This window comes from Myxine glutinosa, chromosome 4, assembly GCF_964187855.1.
Source record: "Myxine glutinosa chromosome 4, kmMyxGlut1.1, whole genome shotgun sequence".
Taxonomy (NCBI): Eukaryota; Metazoa; Chordata; class Myxini; order Myxiniformes; family Myxinidae; genus Myxine; species Myxine glutinosa.
The window spans coordinates 5,096,212-5,122,557 of record NC_136264.1 but is presented as its reverse complement, the minus strand read 5'-3'; the positions used below and the strand labels follow the sequence as shown (position 1 = coordinate 5,122,557).

The 26,346-nt window shown below is 35.3% G+C and overlaps 1 protein-coding gene across 3 annotated transcripts in view; it reads right to left on the bottom strand.

Moving 5' to 3' along the window:
• The window catches only part of LOC137424382 (endothelin receptor type B), a 164,801-nt gene that overhangs the window by 5,667 nt on the left and 132,788 nt on the right, over positions 1–26,346 (bottom strand). For all 3 annotated transcript variants that reach the window (XM_078775380.1, XM_068111783.2, XM_068111784.2), the window contains 4 exons: positions 21,885–22,083; positions 18,836–18,988; positions 7,461–7,594; positions 723–831 (listed from right to left, as the gene is read on the bottom strand). In XM_078775380.1, coding sequence (XP_078631506.1) covers positions 723–831; positions 7,461–7,594; positions 18,836–18,988; positions 21,885–22,083 — 595 coding nt within the window. The remainder of the gene's footprint in view (positions 1–722; positions 832–7,460; positions 7,595–18,835; positions 18,989–21,884; positions 22,084–26,346) is intronic.

Sequence of the window (26,346 nt, the reverse complement as noted above, 5' to 3'; positions counted from 1 at the left end):
CGTTAGAAAACATAAACGTCATCCACACTGTCCGTGATGGACCTATAGCTCCATACTTAAATTGAGGTGAAAATATGCCTAAAATTCCCAAAAAATTTCACCTTAAATTATTCAGAATAAAATATTGAAAACGGCATGATTGTTATGTTTTTATGTGACCATAATATCACTTCTCCAGAAAATATAGCAATATCATGGGTATATTACACTGTTTTGACGACAACAAACTTGTAATGTGCGAGGTTGTAAAAAAACGGGGGGGTGCTTAACTTAATTCTTTGTGTATATGTCCATACCGTGTATAAAACCAAAACTCATGAGGTGAATCGTCATCAAGGTGAAGCCACGCGAGCGTGTCTGGTGGTGCGGGGATGTTATATGGGTTGAAGGGAGTAACACAGTGTCGACATTTCATTATTAAATGTGTAACATAGCGGTCTGGTATTTGTGTGTGTGTAGCCCACGTTATGCTATCCTAGAAGGGCCCACATTCCGAGCTATCACCGACAGCACGCACCGAGAACAAAGGAACGAACCCTCAGGTAAGTTGAGGCCACGTGGTTTGTGATGCACCGGAGAATTGAAAATCGAATTTGTCGGTGTCCGAAAGTACAAACTTTTGCTCCCATTTGTGTTTTTGCGTAACGAGTGAAGATGATGTTATTTATGCCAACAAAGAACACACCAAGTTTGAATGTACAGGTGTGTGAGCAGCCAATTACCTTAAAGCAGTTTTTGAACTTCTTGCTGACGAAGTAGAGAGCAATGGGGTTGATGCAGGAGTTCAAGGTAGCCAGGTTCATTCCAATGTAATCCAGCATGAGCAGGAAGCTGCAGGTGAAAGGAGCGGGAAAAGTGAAACTTTTTGAACAACAACACATTTCCATGAAATACCTTGACAAGGTTTCCCTGTGTTAGCACCAAGGAAAGGTGTTACTATCCTTTATGAGATGCAGGACAGGTCGATCATTTGATTGTGTTCTCCGGATTGACTTGGAAAGTCTGGGTTTAATTTCAAACAGAGTCAGATGCTGCACACCCATGTCCTCCATTATGCCTGCACTACCATGCCCCCCGTGCTGCACAACCACGTCCTTCCTGCTGCACCCCCACGTCCTCCCTGCTGCCCTCCATGTTGCACAACCATGTCCTCCCTGTTGCACTCCCTGATGTACACCCACGTCCTCCATGCGGCACCCCAATACCCTCACTGCTGCACCCCATGCCCTCCTTGCTGCACCCCCATGACTTCCCTGCTGTATGTACACCCACGTCCTCCCTGCTACCCTCCAGGTTGCACAACCATGTCCTCCCTGTTGCACTCCCTGATGTACATCCACGTCCTCCATGCTGCACCCCAATACCCTCGCTGCTGCACTTCCATGCCCTATTTGCTGTACACCCATGACCTCCCTGCTGTATGTACATCAATTGCCTCCCTGCTGCACACCATGCCCTCAGTGCTGTCCTCCCTGCTGCACACCACGCCCTCCATTCTGTCCTCCATGCTGCACACCACGCCCTTCGTGCTGCACACCCATGCACACCATTAAGCACACCATGTTCTCTGTGCTGTCCTTCCTGCTGCACACCATGCCATCCCCTGCTGCACACCATGTTCTCTGTGCTGTCACACCTGCTACATGCCATGCCGTTCGTGCTGCACCCCATGCCCCCTGGGCTGTTCTCCCTAATGCACATCATGCCCTTCCTGCTGCACCACACGCCATTCCCTGCTGCACAGCATGTTATCGGTGCTGTCCTCCCTGCTGCCCACCATGCCATTCGTGCTGTCCACAATGTTATCTGTGCTGTCCTTCCTGCTGCACACCATGACCTTCCTGCTGCACCCAATGCCATCTGTGCTGTCCTCCCTGCTGCACACCATGCCGTTCCCTGTGGCACACCATGTTGTCTGTGCTGTCCTTCCTGCTGCCCACCATGCCATTTGTGCTGCACACCATGTTATCTGTGCTGTCCATCCTGCTGCATGCCATGCCATTCCCTTTTGCACTCATGTTATCTGTGATGTCATCCATGCTGCACACCATGCCGTTCGTGCTGCACACCATGTTATCTGTGCTGTCGTCCCTGCTACATGCCATGCCGTTCGTGCTGCACCCATGCCCGCTGTACTGTCCCCCCTGCTGCACACCATGCCCTTCCTGCTGCACACCATGCCATTCCCTGCGGCACACCATGTTATCTGTGCTGTCGTCCCTGCTACATGCCATGCCGTTCGTGCTGCACCCATGCCCGCTGTACTGCCCCCCCTGCTGCACACCATGCCCTTCCTGCTGCACACCCATGTCATTCCCTGCTGCACACCATGTTATCTATGCTGTCCTCCCCGCTGCCCACCATGCCATTCGTGCTGCACACCATGTTGCCTGTGCTGTCCTTCCTGCTGCACGCCATGCCATTCCCTTCTGCACTCATGTTATCTGTGCTGCCATCCATGCTGCACACTATGTTCTCTGTGCTGTCCTTCCTGCTGCACACCATGCCATTCCCTGCTGCACCCCATGCCCTCTGTGCTGTCCTCCCTGCTGCACTCCATGCCCTTCCTGCTGCATCCCATGACCTCTGTGCTGTCCTTCCTGTAAGGGAAGGTCAGCAGGGTGACATGCTTCTTGGAGCTAACTTTCAGATGGGGGAGATAATGCTGGTTGTCCTGTCTACATTTAGGTTTTAGACATTAATGATCCCACAGGTATGTGGCCAATTTCCATGTTGGAGGTTACCTGTTTAATTAGAGTATTGGCTCAGAGGTCCTGCTCTTATCGGGTGAAGAGGACAATGGATTTTCCAAACAAAAGTTGAGAAAGGCGCGAGGTCGCCGCCGTTAGGAACGAGGTGAAGCTGACTTTTCAGGAATTGCCATCCTCAAAAAAGAGTTCCCCCTCAAAAAAGAGTTCCCCCTCAAAAAAGAGTTCCCCCTCAAAAAAGAGTTCCCCTCAAAAAAGAGTTCATCCTCAAAAAAGAGTTCCTCTGATGAAGAATAACATCCGAAAGGTCAGAGACACCTCTTTCTCACGGCAGTAAACTTACACTTTCTCAACCCTCGTTTGCCAAAATGCATCGTTGCATCCATCTTGGTTGTTTTTGATTGTCAGTTAGGTTGCCATTTTATGAATAGGTAACGTGGTAGTGCTACCTTGAACTTGAGAAAGCACCGAGGTAACTTTTTATTACAGAAGACCATCAGGGTCTGGATCATCATGTCCTGCGTGCTTTCTGTTCCAAATATTTAGAATTTTCTTTGCCGGATACACTTTGATTTCAACATCAATGACCAGGGAAATGTAAACCCTTTTGTTATGTCCTCGAGAGGAAAAGTTTATGTTGCTTCAAACTATGATTTAGAGACCAGGCACAAACTTTACTCCAAACTGCGATTTAATGACTGGGCACAAACTTTACTGCAAACTGCGATTTAATGACTGGGCACAAACTTTACTCCAAACTGCGATTTAATGACTGGGCACAAACTTTACTCCAAACTGCGATTTAATGACTGGGCACAAACTTTACTCCAAACTGCGATTTAATGACTGGGCACAAACTTTACTCCAAACTGCGATTTAATGACCGGGCACAAACTTTACTGCAAACTGCGATTTAATGACTGGGCACAAACTTTACTCCAAACTGCGATTTAATGACTGGGCACAAACTTTACTCCAAACTGCGATTTAATGACCGGGCACAAACTTTACTCCAAACTGCGATTTAATGACCGGGCACAAACTTTACTGCAAACTGCGATTTAATGACTGGGCACAAACTTTACTCCAAACTGCGATTTAATGACTGGGCACAAACTTTACTCCAAACTGCGATTTAATGACCGGGCACAAACTTTACTCCAAACTGCGATTTAATGACCGGGCACAAACTTTACTCCAAACTGCGATTTAATGACCGGGCACAAACTTTACTGCAAACTGCGATTTACTGACTGGGCACAAACTTTACTCCAAACTGCGATTTAATGACTGGGCACAAACTTTACTCCAAACTGCGATTTAATGACCGGGCACAAACTTTACTCCAAACTGCGATTTAATGACTGGGCACAAACTTTACTCCAAACTGCGATTTAATGACTGGGCACAAACTTTACTCCAAACTGCGATTTAATGACCGGGCACAAACTTTACTCCAAACTGCGATTTAATGACTGGGCACAAACTTTACTCCAAACTGCGATTTAATGACCGGGCACAAACTTCACTCCAAACTGCGATTTAATGACCGGGCACAAACTTTACTGCAAACTGCGATTTAATGACTGGCCACAAACTTTACTCCAAACTGCGATTTAATGACTGGGCACAAACTTTACTCCAAACTGCGATTTAATGACCGGGCACAAACTTTACTCCAAACTGCGATTTAATGACCGGGCACAAACTTTACTGCAAACTGCGATTTACTGACTGGGCACAAACTTTACTCCAAACTGCGATTTAATGACTGGGCACAAACTTTACTCCAAACTGCGATTTAATGACCGGGCACAAACTTTACTCCAAACTGCGATTTAATGACTGGGCACAAACTTTACTCCAAACTGCGATTTAATGACCGGGCACAAACTTTACTGCAAACTGCGATTTAATGACCGGGCACAAACTTTACTGCAAACTGCGATTTAATGACTGGGCACAAACTTTACTGCAAACTGCGATTTAATGACTGGGCACAAACTTTACTCCAAACTGCGATTTAATGACTGGGCACAAACTTTACTCCAACTGCGATTTAATGACCGGGCACAAACTTTACTCCAAACTGCGATTTAATGACCAGGCACAAACTTTACTCCAAACTGCGATTTAATGACCGGGCACAAACTTTACTCCAAACTGCGATTTAATGACCGAACACAAACTTTACTCCAAACTGCGATTTAATGACCGGGCACAAACTTTACTCCGAACTGCGATTTAATGACCGGGCACAAACTTTACTCCAAACTGCGATTTAATGACCGGGTACAAACTTTACTCCAAACTATGATTTAATGACCGGGCACAAACTTTACTCCAAACTGCGATTTAATGACCGGGCACAAACTTTACTCCAAACTGTGATTTAATGACCAGGCACAAACTTTACTCCAAACTATGATTTAATGACCAGGCACAAACTTTACTCCAAACTGCGATTTAATGACCGGGCACAAACTTTACTCCAAACTGCGATTTAATGACCGGGCACAAACTTTACTCCAAACTGCGATTTAATGACCGGGCACAAACTTTACTCCAAACTGCGATTTAATGACCGGGCACAAACTTTACTCCAAAGTATGATTTAATGACCAGGCACAATCTTTACTCCAAACTGTGATTTAATGACCGGGCACAAACTTTACTCCAAAGTATGATTTATTGACCGGGCACAAACTTTACTCCAAACTATGATTTACTGACCAGGCACAAACTTTACTCCAAACTGCGATTTAATGACCAGGCACAAACATTACTCCAAGCTGCAATTTAATGACCGGGCACAAACTTTACTGCAAAGTGCAATTTAATGACCGGGCACAAACTTTACTCCAAACTATGATTTAATGACCGGGCACAAACTTTACCGGGCACAAACCACATTTCCAAGCTGGCCTCCAAAGCCAGTCGCCGACTGAGCATCCTCCATCGTGTGAAGTCCTTCCTTGGCACACCTGAGCTCCTCACCACATACAAGGCTTTCATCCGCAGCTCAATGGAATACTGCTCTCCCCTCTGGGCTGGTGCTCCTGCCTCTCACCTAGCTCGGCTTCACGCTGTTGAAACCAAAGCTTTCAGAATCATTGGTTCTCCCGCGATGAAATCTCCCTCTCCGAGGACCTTTCACTTACTCACCCCAGGCAGGTTGGTGGTCTTTCCGTCTTCTACCGACTCCTCTCCGGCCTTGCTCCCCCAGCTCTCTCTGTGCTCTGTCCCCCAAATATTCCTACAGGTCGCACAAGATCTGCCTGCAACCCTCTTGTGGTGAAACTGCCAAAATCAAGACTCTCTGCTCACCTTCACTCCTTCATTCCTCTTTTCTCCCTCCTCTGGAACAAACTCCCTCACTCTCTTCAATCCCACTCCTCCCTCCAGGTCTTTAAAACAGCTGTTCACCACCATCTCTTATCTTCCCCCATCCAAAAGCTTGATCTCTTCTACCCCCGTTAATTCACCCCAAATCTACTTTTTTTTTGAAATACCGACTTTTTTCTTTCCTGGAAGTTCCAGCAGTGTCCATATTTTTTATACTTTCCACCCCCCACCTTCCCATGCCTCCTCCCCCCAAGCCCTCTCCCTCCCACAGATCTTCCATTGTTCCTGTTTCTGCTGTTGTGCTTGTGTGCTTCCCTCTCTCTCCCCATCTTGTCTCCCGCTCCCTTTTTTGTATGTTTTCTGTGTCCGTTTGTTTCGTTTTTTTGTGATTAATGTTGGCTCTTACACAGGCCTCGAACTTGCATACAAAAAAAACAAAAAAACTCACAAAGGTGAATTGGGAGGGAAAGGCAATGAGAGGGAAGTGTTGGATGCAGACTTTGAGAACATCGAGCAGAACTGACAGTACATCGAGGACTTGCAGACTTCAAGAACACAGAGCACGAGTCATGGTACAACAAGGACTTGCAGATTTCAAGAACACAGAGCACGAGTAAAGGTACATCAAGGACTTACAGATTTCAAGAACACAGAGCACGAGTAAAGGTACATCAAGGACTTGCAGACTTCAAGAACACAGAGCACGAGTAAAGGTACATCAAGGACTTGCAGACTTCAAGAACACAGAGCACGAGTCATGGTACAACAAGGACTTGCAGATTTCAAGAACACAGAGCACGAGTAAAGGTACATCAAGGACTTGCAGACTTCAAGAACACAGAGCACGAGTAAAGATACATCAAGGACTTGCAGACTTCTTGCAGACTTCAAGAACACAGAGCACGAGTAAAGGTACATCAAGGACTTGCAGATTTCAAGAACACAGAGCACGAGTAAAGGTACATCAAGGACTTGCAGACTTCAAGAACACAGAGCACGAGTAAAGGTACATCAAGAACTTGCAGCCTTCAAGAACACAGAGCACGAGTAAAGGTACATCAAGGACTTGCAGACTTCAAGAACACAGAGCACGAGTAAAGGTACATCAAGAACTTGCAGCCTTCAAGAACACAGAACACGAGTAAAGGTACATCAAGAACTTGCAGCCTTCAAGAACACAGAACACGAGTAAAGGTACATCAAGGACTTGCAGACTTCAAGAACACAGAACACGAGTAAAGGTACATCAAGGACTTGCAGACTTCAAGAACACAGAACACGAGTAAAGGTACATGAAGGACTTGCAGACTTCAAGAACAAAGAACACGAGTGACGGTACATCAAGGACTTGCAGACTTCAAGAACAAAGAACACGAGTGACGGTACATCAAGGACTGTAAGAGAGACCTGAGAAGTTCGCAGCGGGACCTGTCTTGTGAATTGTACATCAAGGTCTTGACGATTTTGCTGACGTGCAGTGGGAGCCAGCAGAGAGCGAAAATCACCACCAGACAAAACACCGTCTTCGCCACTTCCCGACGCTGCCAGCGAGGCACAGAGAGGCATCTCAGCGAGGCACACGGATTGCTTTTCTCTGCAAATAACCGGTTATATTACGCCGAGCTCTCCAGGTTTGCTTATTGCTTACTTAACGCTTCTCTTAGTCATTGTTGTGGACGTGCAGAAAATAAAGGGAAATTGTCAATGTCACCCACCATGTTCGCATCAAATCTTGCTCCAAACCTCACCAACACATTTAATCGCACTAAACCTGAGAAAGCAATTCCAACTAGACTTCTGCACAGTAAATCTCAGCAAGAAAGGCCTTGCAGGATCACGGGTGGTATATCATATGAACAGCCATCGAATGGATTGCATGAGGGGGGTGAATGGATGGCATGGGGGGGGGGTGAATTGATGGCACGATGGGGGTGAATGGATGGCACAATGGGGATAAATGGATGGCATGATGGGGGTGAACGGATGGCACGAGGGGGGTGAATTGATGGCACGATGGGGGTGAATGGATGACACGATGGGAATAAATGGATGGCACGATGGGGGTGAATGGATGGCACGATGGGGGTGAATGGATGGCACGAGGGGGGTGAATTGATGGCACGAGGGGGGTGAATTGATGGCACGATGGGAGTGAATGGATGGCACAATGGGGATAAATGGATGGCATGATGGGGGTGAACGGATGGAACGAGGGGGGTGAACTGATGGCACGATGGGGGTGAATGGATGGCACGATGGGAATAAATGGATGGCACGATGGGGGTGAATGGATGGCACGATGGGGGTGAATGGATGGCACGAGGGGGGTGAATTGATGGCACGAGGGGGTGAATTGATGGCACGATGGGGGTGAATTGATGGCACGATGGGGGTGAATGGATGGCACGATGGGGGTGAATGGATGGCATGGGGGGGGGGTGAATTGATGGCACTATGGGGGTGAATGGATGGCACAATGGGGATAAATGGATGGCATGATGGGGGTGAACGGATGGCACAATGGGGGTGAATGGATGGCACGAGGGGGGTGAATTGATGGCACGATGGGGGTGAATGGATGGCACGATGGGAATAAATGGTTGGCACGATGGGGGTGAATGGATGGCACGATGGGGGTGAATGGATGGCATGAGGGGGGTGAATTGATGGCACGATGGGGGTGAATGGATGGCACGATGGGAATAAATGGATGGCACGATGGGGGTGAATGGATGGCACGATGGGGGTGAATGGAGTGAATGGATGGCACGATGGGGGTGAATGGATGGCATGAAGGGGGTGAATGGATGGTACGATGGGGGTGAATGGATGGTACGATGGGGGTGAATGGATGGCATGAAGGGGGTGAATGGATGACACGATGGGAATAAATGGATGGGACGATGGGGGTGAATGGATGGTACGATGGGGGTGAATGGATGGCATGAAGGGGGTGAATGGATGGCATGATGAGGGTGAATGGATGGCATGATGAGGGTGAATGGATGGCACGATGGGGGTGAATGGATGGCACGATGGGGGTGAATGGACGGCACGATGGGGGTGAATGGATGGCATGACGGGGGTGAATGGATGGCACGAGGTGGGGGGGGGGGGGGTGAATTGATGGCACTATGGGGGTGAATGGATGGCATGACGGGGGTGAATGTATGGCACGAGGGGGGGGGGGTGAATGGACGGCACGATGGGGGTGAATGAATGGCATGACGGGGGTGAATGTATGGCACGAGGGGGGGGGGGGGTGAATGGATGGCACAATGGGGATAAATGGATGGCACGATGGGGGTGAATGGATGGCACGATTGGGGTGAATGGATACGGGAGTGAATGGATGGCACGAGAGAGTGATAATGTGTGCTTAATGATATTATGAGCTAACATGTGGTTAATGATATTAAGAGCTAACATGTGGTTAATGATATTAAGAGCTAATATGTGGTTAATTATATTAAGAGCTAATATGTGGTTAATGATATTAAGAGCTAATATGTGGTTAATGATATTAAGAGCTAATATGTGGTTAATGATATTATGAGCTAACATGTGGTTAATGATATTAAGAGCTAACATGTGGTTAATGATATTATGAGCTAACATGTGGTTAATGATATTAAGAGCTAACATGTGGTTAATGATATTAAGAGCTAACATGTGGTTAATGATATTATGAGCTAACATGTGGTTAATGATATTATGAGCTAACATGTGGTTAATGATATTAAGAGCTAACATGTGGTTAATGATATTAAGAGCTAATATGTGGTTAATGATATTAAGAGCTAATATGTGGTTAATGATATTAAGAGCTAACATGTGGTTAATGATATTATGAGCTAACATGTGGTTAATGATATTATGAGCTAACATGTGGTTAATGATATTAAGAGCTAACATGTGGTTAATGATATTAAGAGCTAATATGTGGTTAATGATATTAAGAGCTAATATGTGGTTAATGATATTAAGAGCTAACATGTGGTTAATGATATTAAGAGCTAACATGTGGTTAATGATATTAAGAGCTAACATGTGGTTAATTATATTAAGAGCTAACATGTGGTTAATTATATTAAGAGCTAACATGTGGTTAAAGATATTAAGAGCTAATATGTGGTTAATTATATTAAGAGCTAATATGTGGTTAATGATATTAAGAGCTACTATGTGGTTAATGATATTAAGAGCTAACATGTGGTTAATGATATTATGAGCTAACATGTGGTTCATGATATTATGAGCTAATATGTGGTTAAAGATATTAAGAGCTAACATGTGGTTAATGATATTAAGAGCTAACATGTGGTTAATGATATTATGAGCTAACATGTGGTTCATGATATTATGAGCTAATATGTGGTTAAAGATATTATGAGCTAACATGTGGTTAATGATATTAAGAGCTAACATGTGGTTAATGATATTATGAGCTAACATGTGGTTAATTATATTAAGAGCTAACATGTGGTTAAAGATATTAAGAGCTAATATGTGGTTAATTATATTATGAGCTAATATGTGGTTAAAGATATTAAGAGCTACAATGTGGTTAATGATATTAAGAGCTAACATGTGGTTAATGATATTAAGAGCTAATATGTGGTTAATGATATTAAGAGCTAACATGTGGTTAATGATATTAAGAGCTAATATGTGGTTAATGATATTAAGAGCTAACATGTGGTTAATGATATTAAGAGCTAACATGTGGTTAATGATATGAAGAGCGAATATGTGGTTAGTGATATTAAGAGCTAACATGTGGTTAATGATATTAAGAGCTAATATGTGGTTAGTGATATTAAGAGCTAATATGTGGTTAATGATATTAAGAGCTAATATGTGGTTAATGATATGAAGAGCTAACATGTGGTTAATGATATGAAGAGCTAATATGTGGTTAGTGATATTAAGAGCTAATATGTGGTTAATGATATTAAGAGCTAACATGTGGTTAGTGATATTAAGAGCTAACATGTGGTTAATGATATTAAGAGCTAATATGTGGTTAGTGATATTAAGAGCTAATATGTGGTTAATGCTATTAAGAGCTAATGTGTGGTTAATTATATTAGGTGTTAATGATGTAAATTTCCCATTATATTAAGTGTTAATGATATTAATTGTTAATGATATTAAATGTTAATGATATTAATTGTTGATGATATTAAATGTTGATGCTATTCAATGTTAGTGACATTTAATGTTAATGATATTAATTATTGATGATTTTAGATGTTAATGATATTCATTAATTATTGATGATTTTACATGTTAATGATATTAAATGTTAGTGGTATTTAATGTTAATGATATTAATTGTTGATTTTATGAAATGTTAATGCTATTTAATGTTAGTGATATTTAATCTTAATGACATTAGTTATTGATGATTTTACATGTTGATGATATTAAATGTTAATGATATTAAATGTCAATGATATTAATTGTTGATGATATTATATGTTAATGATATTCATTGTTAATGATATTAATTGTTAATGATATTAAATGTTAATGATATTAATTGTTGATGATATTAAATGTTAATGATATTTAATGTTAGTGATATTTAATCTTAATGACATTAGTTATTGATGATTTTACATGTTAATGATATTAAATGTTAGTGGTATTTAATGTTAATGATATTAATTGTTGATGATATTAAATCTTAATGATATTAAATGTTAATGATATTAATTGTTAATGATATTAAATGTTGATATTAAATGTTAATGATATTTAATGTTAGTGATATTAATTGTTGATGATATTAAATGTTAATGATATTAAATGTTAATGATATTAATTGTTAATGATATTAATTGTTAATGATATTAATTGTTGATGATATTAAATCTTTATGATATTTATTGTTGATGATATTAAATCTTAATGATATTAAATGTTAATGATATTAATTGTTAATGATATTAATTGATGATGATATTAAATGTTAATGATATTTAATGTTAGTGATATGAAATGTCAATGATATTAATTGTTAATGATATTAAATGTTGATGATATTAAATGTTAATGATATTAATTGTTGAGGATATGAAATGTCAATGATATTAATTGTTGATGATATTCAATGTTAATGATATTTAATGTTAGTGATATTTAATGTTAATGACATTAGTTATTGATGATTTTACATGTCAATGATATTAAATGTTAATGATATTAATTGTTGATGATATTAAATCTTAATGATATTAAATGTTAATGATATTAATTGTTGATGATATGAAATGTTAATGCTATTTAATGTTAGTGATATTTAATCTTAATGACATTCGTTATTGATGATTTTACATGTTAATGATATTAAATGTTAATGATATTAATTGTTGATGATATTAAATGTTAATGATATTAATTGTTGATGATAATAAATGTTAATGATATTAATTGTTAATGATATTAAATGTTAATGATATTAATTGTTAATGATATTTAATGTTTATGATATTAATTGTTAATGATATTAAATGTGAATGATATTAATTGTTAATGATATTAAATGTTAATTATATTAATTGTTGATGATATGAAATGTTAATGATATTAATTGTTAATGATATTAATTGTTGATGATATGAAATGTTGATGATATTAAATGTAAATGATATGAAGTGTTAATGATATTAATTGTTGATGATATGAAATGTTAATGATATTAAATGTTAATGATATTAATTGTTAATGATATTAAATGTTGATGATATTAAATGTTAATGATATTAAATGTTAATGATATTAATTGTTGATGATATTAAATGTTAATGATATTAATTGTTGATGATATTAAATGTTAATTATATTAATTGTTGATGATATTAAATGTTAATGATATAAATTGTTGATGATATTAAATGTTAATGATATAAATTGTTTATGATATTAAATGTTAATGATATTAATTGTTGATGATATTAAATGTTAATGATATTAATTGTTGATGATATTAAATGTTAATGATATTAATTGTTGATGACATTAAATGTTAGTGATATTTAATGTTAATGACATTAGTTATTGATGATTTTACATGTTAATGATATTAAATGTTAATGATATTAATTGTTGTTGATATTAAATGTTAATGATATTAATTGATGATGATATTAAATGTTTATGATATTAATTGTTGATGATATTAAATGTTAATGATATTAATTGTTGATGATATTAAATGATAATGATATTAATTGTTGATGATATTAAATGTTAATGATATTAATTGTTGATGATAATAAATGTTAATGATACTAATTGTTGATGATATTAAATGTTAATGATATTAATTGTTGATGATATTAAATGTTAATGATCTTAATTGTTGATGATATTAAATGTTAATGATATTAATTGTTGATAATATTAAATGTTAATGATATTAATTGTTGATGATATTTAATGTTAATGATATTAATTGTTGATGATATTAAATGTTAATGATATTAATTGTTGATGATATTAAATGTTAATGATATTTAATGTTAATGACATTAGTTATTGATGATTTTACATGTTAATGATATTAAATGTTAGTGGTATTAATTGTTGATGATATTAAATGTTAATGATATTTAATGTTAATGACATTAGTTATTGATGATTTTACATGTTGATGATATTTAATGTTAATGATATTAATTGTTGATGATATTAAATGTTAATGATATTTAATGTTAGTGACATTAGTTATTGATGATTTTACATGTTGATGATATTTAATGTTAATGATATTAATTGTTGATGATATTAAATGTTAATGATATTTAATGTTAATGACATTAGTTATTGATGATTTTACATGTTGATGATATTTAATGTTAATGATATTAATTGTTGATGATATTAAATGTTAATGATATTAATTGTTGATGATATTAAATGTTAATGATATTAATTGTTGATGATATTAAATGTTCGTGATATTTAATGTTAATGACATTAGTTATTGATGATTTTACATGGTAATGATATTAAATGTTTATGATATTAGTTGTTGATGATATTAAATGTTAATGATATTAATTTTTGATGATATTAAATGTTAATGATATTAATTGTTGATGATATTAAATGTTAATGATATTTATTGTTAATGATATTAAATGTTAATGATATTAAATGTTAATGATACTAATTGTTGATGATATTAAATGTTAATGATATTTATTGTTAATGATATTAAATGTTAATGATATTAAATGTTAATGATACTAATTGTTGATGATATTAAATGTTAATGATATTTATTGTTAATGATATTAAATGTTAATGATATTAAATGTTAATGATACTAATTGTTGATGATATTAAATGTTAATGATATTTATTGTTAATGATATTAAATGTTAATGATATTAAATGTTAATGATACTAATTGTTGTTGATATTAAATGTTAATGATATTAATTGTTAATGATATTAAATGCTCATGGTATTAATTGTTAATGATATGAAATGTTAATGATATTTTATTGTTAATGATATTAAATGTTAATGATACTAATTGTTGATGATATTTAATGTTAGTGATATTTAATGTTAATGACATTAGTTATTGATGATTTTACATGTTAATGATATTCAATGTTAATGATATTAATTGTTGATGATATTAAATGTTAATGATATTAATTGATGATGATATTAAATGTTAATGATATTAATTGTTGATGATATTAAATGTTAATGATATTAATTGTTGATGATATTAAATGTTAATGATATTAATTGTTGATGATATTAAATGTTAATGATATTAATTGTTGATGATATTAAATGTTAATGATCTTAATTGTTGATGATATTAAATGTTAATGATATTAATTGTTGATGATATTAAATGTTAATGATATTTAATGTTAGTGACATTAGTTATTGATGATTTTACATGTTGATGATATTTAATGTTAATGATATTAATTGTTGATGATATTAAATGTTAATGATATTTAATGTTAATGACATTAGTTATTGATGATTTTACATGTTGATGATATTTAATGTTAATGATATTAATTGTTGATGATATTAAATGTTAATGATATTAATTGATGATGATATTAAATGTTAATGATATTAATTGTTGATGATATTAAATGTTAATGATATTAATTGTTGATGATATTAAATGTTAATGATATTAATTGTTGATGATATTAAATGTTAATGATATTAATTGTTGATGATATTAAATGTTAATGATCTTAATTGTTGATGATATTAAATGTTAATGATATTAATTGTTGATGATATTAAATGTTAATGATATTTAATGTTAGTGACATTAGTTATTGATGATTTTACATGTTGATGATATTTAATGTTAATGATATTAATTGTTGATGATATTAAATGTTAATGATATTTAATGTTAATGACATTAGTTATTGATGATTTTACATGTTGATGATATTTAATGTTAATGATATTAATTGTTGATGATATTAAATGTTAATGATATTAATTGTTGATGATATTAAATGTTAATGATATTAATTGTTGATGATATTAAATGTTCGTGATATTTAATGTTAATGACATTAGTTATTGATGATTTTACATGGTAATGATATTAAATGTTTATGATATTAGTTGTTGATGATATTAAATGTTAATGATATTAATTTTTGATGATATTAAATGTTAATGATATTAATTGTTGATGATATTAAATGTTAATGATATTTATTGTTAATGATATTAAATGTTAATGATATTAAATGTTAATGATACTAATTGTTGATGATATTAAATGTTAATGATATTTATTGTTAATGATATTAAATGTTAATGATATTAAATGTTAATGATACTAATTGTTGATGATATTAAATGTTAATGATATTTATTGTTAATGATATTAAATGTTAATGATATTAAATGTTAATGATACTAATTGTTGATGATATTAAATGTTAATGATATTTATTGTTAATGATATTAAATGTTAATGATATTAAATGTTAATGATACTAATTGTTGTTGATATTAAATGTTAATGATATTAATTGTTAATGATATTAAATGCTCATGGTATTAATTGTTAATGATATGAAATGTTAATGATATTTTATTGTTAATGATATTAAATGTTAATGATACTAATTGTTGATGATATTTAATGTTAGTGATATTTAATGTTAATGACATTAGTTATTGATGATTTTACATGTTAATGATATTCAATGTTAATGATATTAATTGTTGATGATATTAAATGTTAATGATATTAATTGATGATGATATTAAATGTTAATGATATTAATTGTTGATGATATTAAATGTTAATGCTATTAATTGTTGATGATATTAAATGTTAATGATATTAATTGTTGATGATATTAAATGTTAATGATATTAATTGTTGATGATATTAAATGTTAATGATCTTAATTGTTGATGATATTAAATGTTAATGATATTAATTGTTGATGATATTAAATGTTAATGATACTAATTGTTGATGATATTAAATGTTAATGATATTAATTGTTGATGATATTAAATGTTAATGATCTTAATTGTTGATGATATTAAATGTTAATGATACTAATTGTTGATGATATTAAATGTTGATGATATTAAATGTTAATGATACTAATTGTTGATGATATTAAATGTTAATGATATTTATTGTTAATGATATTAAATGTTAATGATATTTAATGTTAATGATACTAATTGTTGATGATATTAAATGTTAATGATATTTATTGTTAATGATATTAAATGTTAATGATATTAAATGTTAATGATATTAAATGTTAATGATACTAATTGTTGATGATATTAAATGTTAATGATATTTATTGTTAATGATATGAAATGTTAATGATATTTAATGTTAATGATACTAATTGTTGATGATATTAAATGTTAATGATATTAAATGTTAATGATACTAATTGTTGATGATATTAAATGTTAATGATATTTATTGTTAATGATATTAAATGTTAATGATATTTAATGTTAATGATACTAATTGTTGATGATATTAAATGTTAATGATCTTAATTGTTGATGATATTAAATGTTAATGATACTAATTGTTGATGATATTAAATGTTGATGATATTAAATGTTAATGATACTAATTGTTGATGATATTAAATGTTAATGATATTTATTGTTAATGATATTAAATGTTAATGATATTTAATGTTAATGATACTAATTGTTGATGATATTAAATGTTAATGATATTTATTGTTAATGATATTAAATGTTAATGATATTAAATGTTAATGATACTAATTGTTGATGATATTAAATATTAATGATATTAATTGTTAATGATATTAAATGCTCATGGTATTAATTGTTAATGATATGAAATGTTAATGATATTTTATTGTTAATGATATTAAATGTTAATTATATTAATTGTTGATGATATTAAATGTTAATGATATTAATTGTTGATGATATTAAATGTTAATGATATTAATTGTTGATGATATTAAATGTTAATGATATTAATTGTTGATGATATTAAATGTTAATGATCTTAATTGTTGATGATATTAAATGTTAATGATATTAATTGTTGATGATATTAAATGTTAATGATCTTAATTGTTGATGATATTAAATGTTAATGATACTAATTGTTGATGATATTAAATGTTGATGATATTAAATGTTAATGATACTAATTGTTGATGATATTAAATGTTAATGATATTTATTGTTAATGATATTAAATGTTAATGATATTTAATGTTAATGATACTAATTGTTGATGATATTAAATGTTAATGATATTTATTGTTAATGATATTAAATGTTAATGATATTAAATGTTAATGATATTAAATGTTAATGATACTAATTGTTGATGATATTAAATGTTAATGATATTTATTGTTAATGATATGAAATGTCAATGATATTTAATGTTAATGATACTAATTGTTGATGATATTAATTGTTGATGATATTAATTGTTAATGATACTAATTGTTGATGATATTAAATGTTAATGATATTAAATGTTAATGATATTAAATGTTAATGATATTAATTGTTAATGATATTAAATGTTAATGATATTTATTGTTAATGATATTAAATGTTAATGATATTAAATGTTAATGATATTTAATGTTAATGATACTAATTGTTGATGATATTAAATGTTAATGATACTAATTGTTGATGATATTAAATGTTAATGATATTAAATGTTAATGATACTAATTGTTGATGATATTAATTGTTGATGATATTAATTGTTAATGATACTAATTGTTGATGATATTAAATGTTAATGATATTAAATGTTAATGATATTAAATGTTAATGATATTAATTGTTAATGATATTAAATGCTCATGGTATTAATTGTTAATGATATGAAATGTTAATGATATTTTATTGTTAATGGCATTAAGTGCTCCTGTAGAAGATGTCCTGATGCATTCAAGTTTCCACTTTATAATGTGTAAATTCATCCTTAAATTTATTTGGGTAGCACTTTGAAGAAAGTACAAAAATATTTGGCCGATAATGGATGCGCTACACCAATCCCAGAAACCATGACCCATTCACGCACAAGCTTAGTACAACTCTACAAGTCTTGCCAATATCCCTATACACCTCTATCTCCAACGCATCGAGGTAACTGTCTAATTCAAATTTTAACCTATCCTACCCTCTCTCCTGTCACTATCTTTTTTAGGGAGGCCAAAGTACAGAATTCAGGAACCCATTTTCAAATCTCATAGCCTTACCTGTTTGAGGTGATCATTTATGGCAAGCCCCAAACTGCCATTTTTCATGCTCAACATCTCACTCGTCATGAGTGTGTAGAAGATTGCTGTGCAGACAAGTGGCATGCAGAAATAGAACCCGAACATCCACCACGCTTTCACCTTAAGATAAACCTGAAATCACAACAATGATGCAAGAACAGGAAATGTGAATTCAGTGTGTCATTGTTCACAGCCATTTACAATACTAAGATTATATTTTACATCTTTGTTTTAGTTATCTTCACACATGGGTTATTCTTTCATGCATTATTAATTATTTATTAGTGTCCAACCACGGCTCATGGAGCTTATGGAGCTTGTCGATCGGCATGTTTTTCTTTTCTTTCGTATGCAGGACATGGCTGCAAGTACCATCATTGGCTAAAGGTGTGGCTGTTCGGCTGATGTGTGTGTGTGTGTGTGTGTGTGTGTGTGTGTGTGTGTGTGTGTGTGTGTGTGTGTGTGTGTTTTAAAGAAGTTAAAAGAAACTAAATAATTAATTACATGTAAAACCTCAAATATAGTTTACCTATTGACCTGTAGCAAATGTGCGATGCAATATGTTGGTGCATCGATGGGTTGACTGACTGCCTGGACGCAACTGAGGTTGTGGATCTACTGATGTACCATCTATTGATGTGGATCCATGATCGAGGTTGTGGATCCGCCGTTTGGAGAGGTCCTGGGCTGAAAGGATGGAAACCTCGAGGAAGAACGGTGCCCAGCTGATGATCCATGCAGTCGGGAAACTAGTCAGTTGCTTACGGGTTAAGGTTCTTGCTTTAGGTGGAGAAACTATGCTTGAGGTTTACAATTTAAATAAAGGTGAATATGGGATGTTGTGAAATTAACACCATTTACAACAATCCTTTAAATTATTTATATTTAAGTTTAGGAAAAACCGATACTGTACAATTAATTAAGTGTGTGTGTGTGTGTGTGTGTGTGTGTGTGTGTGTGCGTGCGTATGTGCGTGCGTGTGCGCGTGCGCGTGTGTGCGTGTGTGTAACAGAGATAGAATTGTGAGGAACAGAAATGAAAAAACGAGATGTGTGTGTGTGTGTGTGTGTGTGTGTGTGTGTGTGTGTGTGTGTGTGTGTGTGTATGTGTGTGCGCGTGTGTGCGCGTGTGTGTGTGCGCGTGCGTGTGTGTGTGTATAACAGAGAGAGATAGAATTGTGAGGAACAGAAATGAAAAAACGAGATGTGTGTGTGCGCGTGTGTGCGTTTGTGCGTGTGGGTGTGTGTGTGTGTGTGTGTATAACAGAGAGAGATAGAATTGTGAGGAACAGAAATGAAAAAACGAGATGTGTGTGTGTGTATGTGTGTGTGTGTGTGTGTGTGTGTGTGTGTGTGTGTGTGTGTGTGTGTGTGTGTGTGTGTGTGTGTGTGTGTGTGTGTGTATACATACATACATATTAAATGTTAATGATATTAATTTGTGAAATAACCAGTTCACAAATCAGATGAAGGTTTAACACCTAAAACGTCAGGTTTTTCTTCGTCAGCTGTGAACTATTAATATACACACATACACATACACATACACATACACATACACATACACAAATTTTTCAACAAACAGGAATAAATTCCGACGTGGGGCCAGTGTGAAAAAATTCTGACTCAACCCAGGATGCGAACCCAATGACCTCATTGTTATTGAGTCTTCGGGATATCCTCAGAATTTTCTCACACAAACACTACATATTATATATATTAATTATTACTATTATTATTACTATTATTATTATTATTTTTTTTTTTTTTTCCTTTTTTTTACTTAAAGTGTGTTGCAAAAGTATGGGTCCATTCGGAAATTTATTGAGACGTGATAACAAAATAAATCATTGTAATGTGAAACCAAAAGCACTTTCGAGACCTTCCTTGGCACACCTGAACTCCTATCCACCTAAAGTCCTTCATCCGCAGCTTGATGGAGTACTGTTCTCCCATCTGGGCTGGCTCCCCTGCCTCGCATCCTTCCCAGCTCGATGCCATTGAAACCGAGGCCTTCAAGATCATGTCCCGCAATGAAGCTGATGCTGTGGGCCTATCACTTCACTCGGTGATGAATCACGCTGCCTGTGAAACACCAGGATGACAGTTTATGGCTCGGTCGGGATTGAACCCTCGGCTCGATGGTTTGGAGGCGAGTGTGTGTACACCACTACGTTATCGTGCCAGCCAATAAGTACCTAAAACAGCACTCGCTAGAGAGCATACCTCAGCCAGGCTGAACGGTTTACGTTTTGTATACCACTGACACCTCGTATCCGGATCTTCACCCGGAATTGAATCGGCCTGTTCTCGTCAATTACCCAACGAATCCACCAAGCTTTGTCCGAATCCGTCCACAACTTTTTGAGATATCCTGTTCCCAAACAAAGAAGAAATATGTCATGCGTAGCACAATACTTGAGATATCCCGAAAATAAGTTGTTGACCTTTGGCTTATGTTGACCTTTGGCCTACGTTGACCTCAAAAACAATTGGTGTTTAAATTTGCGGAGCTCATGTGCAGATCTTCTTCAAATTTCAATTTCATCGGATGAAAATTGAGGATTTTAGGAATCTGACAAAGTTGTTAACCTTCGGCAGATGTTGACCTTTTGACCTCAAACTCAATAGGCTTCTTGTTTATGGCCAACGATACCATTTGGTGAAGTTTCGTAAAGATTGGTTTAAAATTGTAACCCGTAGGCGATTGACCTTTAGACAAACAGATAGACGGCGTCGAGAACATAAGGTGCATCCACCTGAGGTCGCGGAGATGACACAAGGTTGAGATTTAGTGAAACAATAAGTTCATGGTGGATGGAACCAATGGAATGCTGATTCCCGTGGGAAGAAAAAGCTGACGTTTCAGGTGTTAAACCCTCATCTGCTTGGTGAACCGGTTAAGGCTCAAAACTTCAGCTTCTTGATTCCCACAGTGGTCAGAATAGTTAGATAAAGGTTCCGCTGATTCCATCCATCATTCCATGACTCCACCGAGTTTGTTGAAGATGAACGAGGGAGCATTTCACCTCCAGGAAAGGGATCGTGGAATAAGCGAAGCACACGTTCAAGGTTGTGTTGCGGTACTCCGTTTGATGCATGGTGAAGGCGAACAGCTCTGGAAGGGCTAACGTCACAGATATGAACCAGATGGCCATGACCTCGAGTGCGGTGAGCAGAGGGATGCCCATGCCCTGGATGCGGTTCCAAGATGCGACCGCACGGTATCTGCGAATCGTCGAACAACACACAAAACAAGTTCAGGGCTGCAAATAACGACCATAACATCACGTGAATACACCATTCATCTTTGCATTTATGCGGAAACACCAGATTGTCCCATAGAATGACATGATGCAGCTTCTGTACCAGTGGGATGAATCCATCGAACATGAGATTCCAATCGTTCCTAATACTCGTATCACTCTGAGTCTACATGTAATGTGTTCACTGTAATGATGGGTCTACATGTAATGTGTTCACTGTAATGATGGGTCTACATGTAATGTGTTCACTGTAATGATGGGTCTACATGTAATGTGTTCACTGTAATGATGGGTCTACATGTAATGTGTTCACTGTAATGATGGGTCTACATGTAATGTGTTCACTGTAATGATGGGTCTACATGTAATGTGTTCACTGTAATGATGGTTCTACATGTAATGTGTTCACTGTAATGATGGTTCTACATGTAATGTGTTCACTGTAATGATGGTTCTACATGGAATGTGTTCACTGTAATGATGGTTCTACATGTAATGTGTTCACTGTAATGATGGGTCTACATGTAATGTGTTCACTGTAATGATGGGTCTACATGTAATGTGTTCACTGTAATGATGGGTCTACATGTAATGTGTTCACTGTAATGATGGGTCTACATGTAATGTGTTCACTGTAATGATGGGTCTACATGTAATGTGTTCACTGTAATGATGTGTCTACATGTAATGTGTTCACTGTAATGATGGTTCTACATGGAATGTGTTCACTGTAATGATGGTTCTACATGTAATGTGTTCACTGTAATGATGTGTCTACATGTAATGTGTTCACTGTAATGATGGTTCTACATGTAATGTGTTCACTGTAATGATGGGTCTACATGTAATGTGTTCACTGTAATGATGGTTCTACATGTAATGTGTTCACTGTAATGATGGTTCTACATGTAATGTGTTCACTCCAATGATGGTTCTACATGTAATGTGTTCACTGTAATGATAGTTCTACATGTAATGTGTTCACTCCAATGATGGTTCTACATGTAATGTGTTCACTGTAATGATGGTTCTACATGTAATGTGTTCACTCCAATGATGGTTCTACATGTAATGTGTTCACTCCAATGATGGGTCTACATGTAATGTGTTCACTGTAATGATGGGTCTACATGTAATGTGTTCACTGTAATGATGGGTCTACATGTAATGTGTTCACTGTAATGATGGTTCTACATGTAATGTGTTCACTGTAATGATGGGTCTACATGTAATGTGTTCACTCCAATGATGGTTCTACATGTAATGTGTTCACTGTAATGATGGGTCTACATGTAATGTGTTCACTGTAATGATGGGTCTACATGTAATGTGTTCACTGTAATGATGGTTCTACATGTAATGTGTTCACTGTAATGATGGTTCTACATGTAATGTGTTCACTGTAATGATGGTTCTACATGTAATGTGTTCACTGTAATGATGGGTCTACATGTAATGTGTTCACTCCAATGATGGTTCTACATGTAATGTGTTCACTGTAATGATGGTTCTACATGTAATGTGTTCACTGTAATGATGGGTCTACATGTAATGTGTTCACTCTAATGATGGGTCTACATGTAATGTGTTCACTGTAATGATGGTTCTACATGTAATGTGTTCACTGCAATGATGGGTCTACATGTAATGTGTTCACTGTAATTATGGGTCTACATGTAATGTGTTCACTGTAATTATGGGTCTACATGTAATGTGTTCACTGTAATGATGGTTCTACATGTAATGTGTTCACTGTAATGATGGTTCTACATGTAATGTGTTCACTGTAATGATGGTTCTACATGTAATGTGTTCACTGTAATGATGGTTCTACATGTAATGTGTTCACTGTAATGATGGTTCTACATGTAATGTGTTCACTGTAATGATGGGTCTACATGTAATGTGTTCACTGTAATGATGGGTCTACATGTAATGTGTTCACTGTAATGATGGGTCTACATGTAATGTGTTCACTGTAATGATGGGTCTACATCTAATGTGTTCACTGCAATGATGGGTCTACATGTAATGTGTTCACTGCAATGATGGGTCTACATGTAATGTGTTCACTGCAATGATGGGTCTACATGTAATGTGTTCACTGTAATGATGGGTCTACATGTAATGTGTTCACTGTAATGATGGTTCTACATGTAATGTGTTCACTGTAATGATGGTTCTACATGTAATGTGTTCACTCCAATGATGGTTATACATGTAATTTGTTCACTGTAATGATGGTTCTACATGTAATGTGTTCACTGTAATGATGGTTCTACATGTAATGTGTTCACTCCAATGATGGTTCTACATGTAATTTGTTCACTGTAATGATGGTTCTACATGTAATGTGTTCACTGTAATGATGGTTCTACATGTAATGTGTTCACTCCAATGATGGTTCTACATGTAATGTGTTCACTGTAATGATGGTTCTACATGTAATGTGTTCACTGTAATGATGGTTCTACATGTAATGTGTTCACTCGAATGATGGTTCTACATGTAATGTGTTCACTCCAATGATGGTTCTACATGTAATGTGTTCACTGTAATGATGGGTCTACATGTAATGTGTTCACTGTAATGATGGGTCTACATGTAATGTGTTCACTGTAATTATGGTTCTACATGTAATGTGTTCACTGTAATGATGGGTCTACATGTAATGTGTTCACTGTAATGATGCTTCTACATGTAATGTGTTCACTGTAATGATGGATCTACATGTAATGTGTTCACTGTAATGATGCTTCTACATGTAATGTGTTCACTGTAATGATGCTTCTACATGTAATGTGTTCACTGTAATGATGGTTCTACATGTAATGTGTTCACTGTAATGATGGTTCTACATGTAATGTGTTCACTGTAATGATGCTTCTACATGTAATGTGTTCACTGTAATGATGCTTCTACATGTAATGTGTTCACTGTAATGATGGTTCTACATGTAATGTGTTCACTGTAATGATGGTTCTACATGTAATGTGTTCACTGTAATGATGGGTCTACATGTAATGTGTTCACTGTAATGATGCTTCTACATGTAATGTGTTCACTGTAATGATGCTTCTACATGTAATGTGTTCACTGTAATGATGGTTCTACATGTAATGTGTTCACTGTAATGATGGTTCTACATGTAATGTGTTCACTGTAATGATGGGTCTACATGTAATGTGTTCACTGTAATGATGGTTCTACATGTAATGTGTTCACTGTAATGATGGTTCTACATGTAATGTGTTCACTGTAATGATGGGTCTACATGTAATGTGTTCACTGTAATGATGCTTCTACATGTAATGTGTTCACTGTAATGATGGTTCTACATGTAATGTGTTCACTGTAATGATGCTTCTACATGTAATGTGTTCACTGTAATGATGGTTCTACATGTAATGTGTTCACTGTAATGATGGGTCTACATGCAATGTGTTCACTGTAATGATGGTTCTACATGTAATGTGTTCACTGTAATGATGGTTCTACATGTAATGTGTTCACTGTAATGATGGGTCTACATGTAATGTGTTCACTGTAATGATGCTTCTACATGTAATGTGTTCACTGTAATGATGGTTCTACATGTAATGTGTTCACTATAATGATGGGTCTACATGTAATGTGTTCACTGTAATGATGCTTCTACATGTAATGTGTTCACTGTAATGATGGTTCTACATGTAATGTGTTCACTGTAATGATGGGTCTACATGCAATGTGTTCACTGTAATGATGGTTCTACATGTAATGTGTTCACTGTAATGATGGTTCTACATGTAATGTGTTCACTGTAATGATGGTTCTACATGTAATGTGTTCACTGTAATGATGCTTCTACATGTAATGTGTTCACTGTAATGATGCTTCTACATGTAATGTGTTCACTGTAATGATGCTTCTACATGTAATGTGTTCACTGTAATGATGGGTCTACATGTAATGTGTTCACTGTAATGATGGTTCTACATGTAATGTGTTTACTGTAATGATGGTTCTACATGTAATGTGTTCACTGTAATGATGGGTCTACATGTAATGTGTTCACTGTAATGATGGTTCTACATGTAATGTGTTCACTGTAATGATGGTTCTACATGTAATGTGTTCACTGTAATGATGGGTCTACATGTAATGTGTTCACTGTAATGATGCTTCTACATGTAATGTGTTCACTGTAATGATGGGTCTACATGTAATGTGTTCACTGTAATGA